Source organism: Parus major, chromosome 1A (genome assembly GCF_001522545.3).
Source record: "Parus major isolate Abel chromosome 1A, Parus_major1.1, whole genome shotgun sequence".
Classification (NCBI taxonomy): Eukaryota; Metazoa; Chordata; class Aves; order Passeriformes; family Paridae; genus Parus; species Parus major.
Genome location: NC_031773.1, coordinates 58,826,226 through 58,832,225, shown reverse-complemented (window position 1 = coordinate 58,832,225; position 6,000 = coordinate 58,826,226). Strand labels below are relative to the sequence as shown.

The window sequence follows — 6,000 nt, the reverse complement described above, 5'->3', positions numbered from 1 at the left end:
CAAAAAAAAGTAGTTTGCAGTCTATGGTGGAGAGCCCTCTCTCCTCTGATCCCCAACCCACTGAACATGCAAAACAACAGATTTCCTTTTCAGGCACCACAGGTGGCTGTCCATACACCAGAAAAAGAAAATAACCGCAACTGAAATACAAATACAGCAAATGATTACAGCGGCTTCAACCTGGAAAAGGCTTTTTTTTTTTTTTTTACTAGGGTGACTAGATATTCTGCTTTCTCCTTTCCAGTTCCTCTGAAGTTCTCCAAGATGCCATTTCCCACCCCACCCCCACCCCCCCCATGTTTCTTCAGGAAATACTTTTTATTTTTTTTCCCCTTTATCATGCTAAAATAATCCATGTCAAAAGAAAGAAGATAGCCAGGCCTGGGCCCTTCTTTTGCTGCTTGTCTCAACATTCACTAAAAGAAACAGAAAAATATTCAGAGCAAAATAATGGCCAGGTTGACTTGGAAATGTCAGATTGACCAGTGTTGAAACCCTTTATATGATATGAGCCATTGCTGAGATAAAGATTAATTTTAGGAAATAATTTTTGAACAGGGAGATTCCCAGTAGATGGTTGCAGAAAAGTCCTTGTTACAACAGTGGCAAAACTACACATACACAAAAAAGTATAAACCAAAGCCCCTTCCTGCTGCCCTATGAGCCCTAACAGAAGACGTCTTGGGTGGTGGATGCACTTCTTTTATTTCCCATAGATGAACATTGTTACATTTTATGTTAACATAAAATTAGCACCAACTGAAAAGACAGGTGGTAGGAGAAAACCTGAAGCAAACTAAACTTTCTGATCTTCTGATTTCAGGGACAAATTAGCATAGCAGAGTATTTTGCAAGACCAACCTCTTACAATCTGCTGAGAGGCATAACTTCAGTTATTCCTTTTCTCTGTCATGTCACAATAGAAATATGTATTTATCCACAAAGACATTAAAAAAAAAAATAAGCATTTAGCAAGACCCTAAAAGGAGGGTCTTGAGAGGAAATCAATTATAATATTGCACTTTCTCTGTCAGAGCTTAAAAGGACCCTCTCAAAGCAAGAGCCACACAAGGGGGAAGTGAAACATCCTGAAAGCCATGGGAACACCATGGGCACAGTTCTCAAACTGACAGAGTAGAAGCTCACAATCACCTTTTAAGGTTGTCAGGCAGAATCAGTATTGCCTCAACCCTTGGCACCTTCAAGGAGATTTAACTGCTTCCACCAATATAGAGCCTCTCAGGACATTCATTGGTCCCCATGATTATGTAGTAACAAGAGAAGTCACAGTGAAATCCCTCCTTGTGAAATTCTACCTCTTGCATTTTATCAGCAAAAACACTTTTCCTTCTCCAAGATGAGAAAGAGACAAGATTTAAGGTCAGCCAATACATCCCAAGGCAATTCCATTCCTGTCAGGTCTTGTCACTTCAGCAAGCATTACAAGTTGGTGACCACTGGCTACAATTATCACTGAGGGCTGAACTCCTTCCTTGTGCCTTAAAGGGTGCAGCGATTCTCTTTTGAGATCTTCAAAAAAGAGTGATATTACACTCACACAGGAGCTGCTGGCAGCAGGGCACAGTCTACAATAAAAGCCAGCAATGAATTCTCCTGGAAGCAGGAAACTCAGCAGCAGCATGAGAATGTGCTCACGTACAGAGCATTTCACTGAATTAAAAAATAGGGCATTGATTTTGTTATTCATTTTTGTATTTAACTCAATATTAATCTCTGCATACAAATGCCTTTTCCCCACTGCCACATTCCCATGCCTCAGCAGAATTTCCAGTCTGCAGCAGAAACAGAGATGTAGGTCCTAAGAACAAATCGATCCGTCTGCTACAGAGACAAACCGTATGTGAGATGAGGGCTCTGAGCAGGCCGTCACTCAAAGCCTCTGCTCCCATTTATCAGGGAGCACCTCCCGCCTGCACACGAGGAGAAGGGTGAAGAAAGGCAGCGACACTTACGCAAGGCGTGCCATTCATCCTGGCGGATCGTCTTGGTGATGTTGTAGGTAAGGTTCTTGGGGATGGTGGCTGAGGAGTAGTGGTACTTGATGTACGAGCACCGCTCAATTGCTCCTGGGAAAGGCAAAATGCAGAAAAGCCTGGTTAAATGAATGTAACATGTCCTGCCAGCTATAGGCCAGATGGGTTTGACAACCAAAAAACCAAAGCAATCCCTACCATTCCGGCTCACTGTGCCAACCAGCACTCTCTCTGACCCACGCCACATAAGCTCAGATCCAAACTTATGATACAGGAAGTTTATCTTTCACACATTCCAGGAACTTTCCAGACTGGCTCTGGAATAGCTGCCAGTGTCTGCTTTCACCATGAGATATCTGTGTGGCAAATTACCCCTTCTTTCATGTCTTCTCTGAACTATGAGCTAGTGACTGCCATGCAGTTAACATATAGAAACTATAAATTCGTGTCTTAGCTTTTTGTGTGGGCATGGTCATGACTCAATGACCATACTTCAGGAAATGCACAAAGCAAACACCTTCGATCTTTCCTTATATAATAAAAAAATAACACAGAAAAATTATACATTTAGATACTGATAACGTCCTGACCCTTTCTACCTCACAGCAAAAGGACACGACAGGCTACACTGTCTCTTGAAGGTACACAGACACTTTCACAGCAGGTTCAGAGACAGAATTCATTGGCATACCTAAACAACGAGGTTCAGATGACAACATCAATGGTTGAAATGGGGCATTTTTTTCTCTCAGGATTTCACCCATGTTCCATGGAAAAAAGAACCATGTTCTGCTTCTGATGTCTTCTGGTCACATCATTACATCTCCTTTTACCAGTACTTTCCTTCCTGTACAATAATTTCCCCTCTAGGATCTGATCTGCTGGCATCTTTCTGCATAGTTAGTGTCCTTAGAAGAAAGCATCTGGTGTAGTCTGATGCTTTCCATGAATTAAAGCCTAGCCAAATTCCACATCTGATCAGAAACCTGTAATGGTGTAACTCTTCTTGTATTGATGAAAGCCAGTCAGGTTTCCTACCTTGCTTTTGCCAGCATTCTCAACTAGCACTGGCTTTATTAGACCTTCTCACTAAGCTGTCAAAGCTCATGGAAGTAATTTTCCCACTAACATTATGTTATTTTAGCTCAGGCCTTTGATAAGTAAATAGGTATCCTTAATGGGGTTGGCCATGCTCTTTGTTATTAGCTACCACTAGTCAGAGAAGGAGCAGTGATGGAAATGCTTTTATGTATTAAAAATACATTAAGATGAGCACTCAATATAATAAATTAAATGAAACAATGAATTATATAAATAATAAAGAGCACTATACATAAGGAGGCAGATAGAGGACCCTTACTGCCAGCCTGAACTGAAAAGGCAGACCCATTAGCCTTATATCGACAGTTCCACAGGGTGAAATATGCTTTCAAACCACTACAAATACAGGTTTCTACTAAGGGTTGTAAGATACTGCTTGGCCTGAACTTAGATCATAGACCATGAATTCACAGCATGAAGAAGAAAACCCACAAAACAAGTTATTAATTACAGCACAGTCTACCAGCATTTTCCAGAGTTAGCGTAGTATAAACATTTGAGGTCCTCATTGTTTGCTTAAGTATTCTTCACATTCTGCCTTTGACAGCAATTAGATTAGACAGAGCCAAATATTATAGGGGGAAAAGGCAAAATATTTACATATGTATCCGCCTGCCCTGACAGCGTGATGGGCTTCTGTGTGAGTCTGCACCATCTGGGCACCAAATGTACGCCCAGAATTAAAGTTTCAAACTAAGAATAGTATTTAAATAAAAAGACAGCTAGTGTGCAAAGAGCTTTAAAAAAATCCCCAAATCACAACCTCACTTTCTTATAGGTTTTCTTATGCCCTTTTGCTCAGTTGCTTTCATAGATTAGAAGAATCAGCAAGAAAACAATAAATGCTTATTTGTCAGAAATTAATCTTTAAGTTATCAGCTACCTGCCCAAACAAGAGATTTATATAGAACAGTACACACACAGAGCCAAGATACAAAATAAAAGAAAGAAGGGAGAAAATATCCTATTCTATTTGCAGCTTTTCTGGAAGCAAAAAGGCTAATTTCTAGTAAGGTCCATCAGATTTCTAATTCTGCAAAGACTTTTGTTGGTAATGCAGCAAGCTGTTCAATATCACTTCTATCTCCAAAGCCTAAAGCAGAAAGATATTATTGGCTGAATTCAGGTCATCACTTGACCATATCCATAATTTTGGGTTTATGCTTACTTCCTCATAGCTCTAATGAGATTAAAGTGCACAAAGATAGCTTTGGGACCACTATCAATCAGAGTGGGCGAATAGGGCATGGTACAGCACTTGGCATGGCAGTTTGCAGAGGGCACTGAAGCCCTGCCAGCTCTACCAGGGAGCAATAGTGACCACTCAGCAGAAGCAGACAGTATCTTACTGAGAAACTCAAGGTTTTCATGGCCCAAAATGACAATGCTTGTGATTGCCTGGCATTTAAACATGAACCACTTATTTAAGCCCACTCTCACAAGTGTAGGAGAGTGACTCTGCTGAGTCAATGCAACTACATCAGCATATTTCTATCTAAAGTTGAGAATAAACTTTTTAACTTAAGGAAAAGGCTTTCAATTGCCTGGACCTGACAATAAAAATTGGGAGGAGGAGATTTTATGGACAGTGATGACTTGATACTTCTGATGTTTCCCTACTTATTCCACACAGAAGAGAACAATATTCAAGATGCCTAAAGATGCAAGTCCTGCAGGCCCCTGTGAGAGCAAAAGCAACAAGGGTCAGAACTATTGCTCTGCTGGAAAGCATTCTCAGAAAAATGCTTACAAAATCCTTACCATCAGAAGAATTACTAGCTATGCTCACTCCAGTCTTTGGGATAGGAAGCAAAGCAAGCTTTCTCTTCCCCACCCTCAAATAGGTGGGGAAAAAATTCCTCTGCTATGTATGGAGCATCCCCAGCCTTCAGCACAAACTTAGACCAAATGCAACTGCAGCTTTGCTCTGCGCTTTGCTCCAATATCTGGGAACGGTATTTATAGAGCAAAGCAGTGAGTGGGGATTTTTTAACTATGAGCCACCACAGCAAGAGTTATAGCTGGCCACAAGAAACACGAAAACCACCACAAAGCTGCTCCAGGGACAGATGCAATATATCCTATGTTTCTCTGACCAAAGGGAAATGCCTGCTGAAAAACCTAAATTAAAGTAGCTGACATCTTCCAACAGAGTGCTAAGAAAATAACCAGCAGAAGGATGCAACTTGAACCATGCAGAGCAAACCTCTGCTATAGCATCATCACAAGCACAGATGCTCAGGGGATTCAGCAGCTGTTAACTGTGGCTGGCAAACCCCCATTCCTGCAAAGATCAGATGACAAACAAATTTGAGATAAGGAAACTAGAGACAGCTTCATCCTAAGCAGCTAAATATTCACAGCATCAAACCTGCACCTCCTCTTACTGACTCACTTAGCTGCTCAGTTTCCTTCCCATATCTGCTGATCATCACTCCATACTATCGCCTTATCATTCCATAATACTTTCTCTTCTCTCCATTACAAGAAAAACTTTTAACCTAGGCCACAGCAGAAATACCACCAGAAAACACTGGGGTTTTTCTATTCAATTTTCAGAACTTTACCAACTAGCATCCTGATGTTAGTCCAGCTGCTAGAGAAGCTCAGGTACCACTGCATTACTGGAGCTGTAAACACCATGCCAGTAAAGGTCTCAAACTGTTTGGCAATGCAGGGAGTGACTGAACCATTATCCCACTCTAAACAGAAGAGGGTTGTGATCAATTAAGGTCATAGTGCTGGTGTCTAGACTGTATTTGTCTGGTAGATAAACACACAACTTTTTCAGAACTTTTGGACCAGCATTTCTTCATTACCATTGTGCCCCCACCACTCCCTTAAATATATTTCAACTCTTTCAAACTGCTCCAAGCAATAATTTTTACCACAGTTCATTTAAAAA

At 41.0% G+C, this 6,000-nt stretch overlaps 1 protein-coding gene across 2 annotated transcripts in view; it reads right to left on the bottom strand.

The window, feature by feature from the left end:
- Window positions 1-336: 336 nt before the first annotated feature.
- The window catches only part of LOC107204196 (transmembrane protein 178B-like), a 58,280-nt gene continuing 52,616 nt past the window's right edge, over window positions 337-6,000 (bottom strand). Inside the window, exons 2-3 of one of the 2 annotated variants that reach the window (XM_033514773.1) lie at window positions 1,974-2,087; window positions 337-1,671 (exon numbers count right to left, since the gene is read on the bottom strand). In XM_033514773.1, coding sequence (XP_033370664.1) covers window positions 1,382-1,671; window positions 1,974-2,087 — 404 coding nt within the window. In that variant the 3' untranslated portion in view covers window positions 337-1,381. The remainder of the gene's footprint in view (window positions 1,672-1,973; window positions 2,088-6,000) is intronic. The other variant, XM_033514772.1, reaches the window with a different exon arrangement.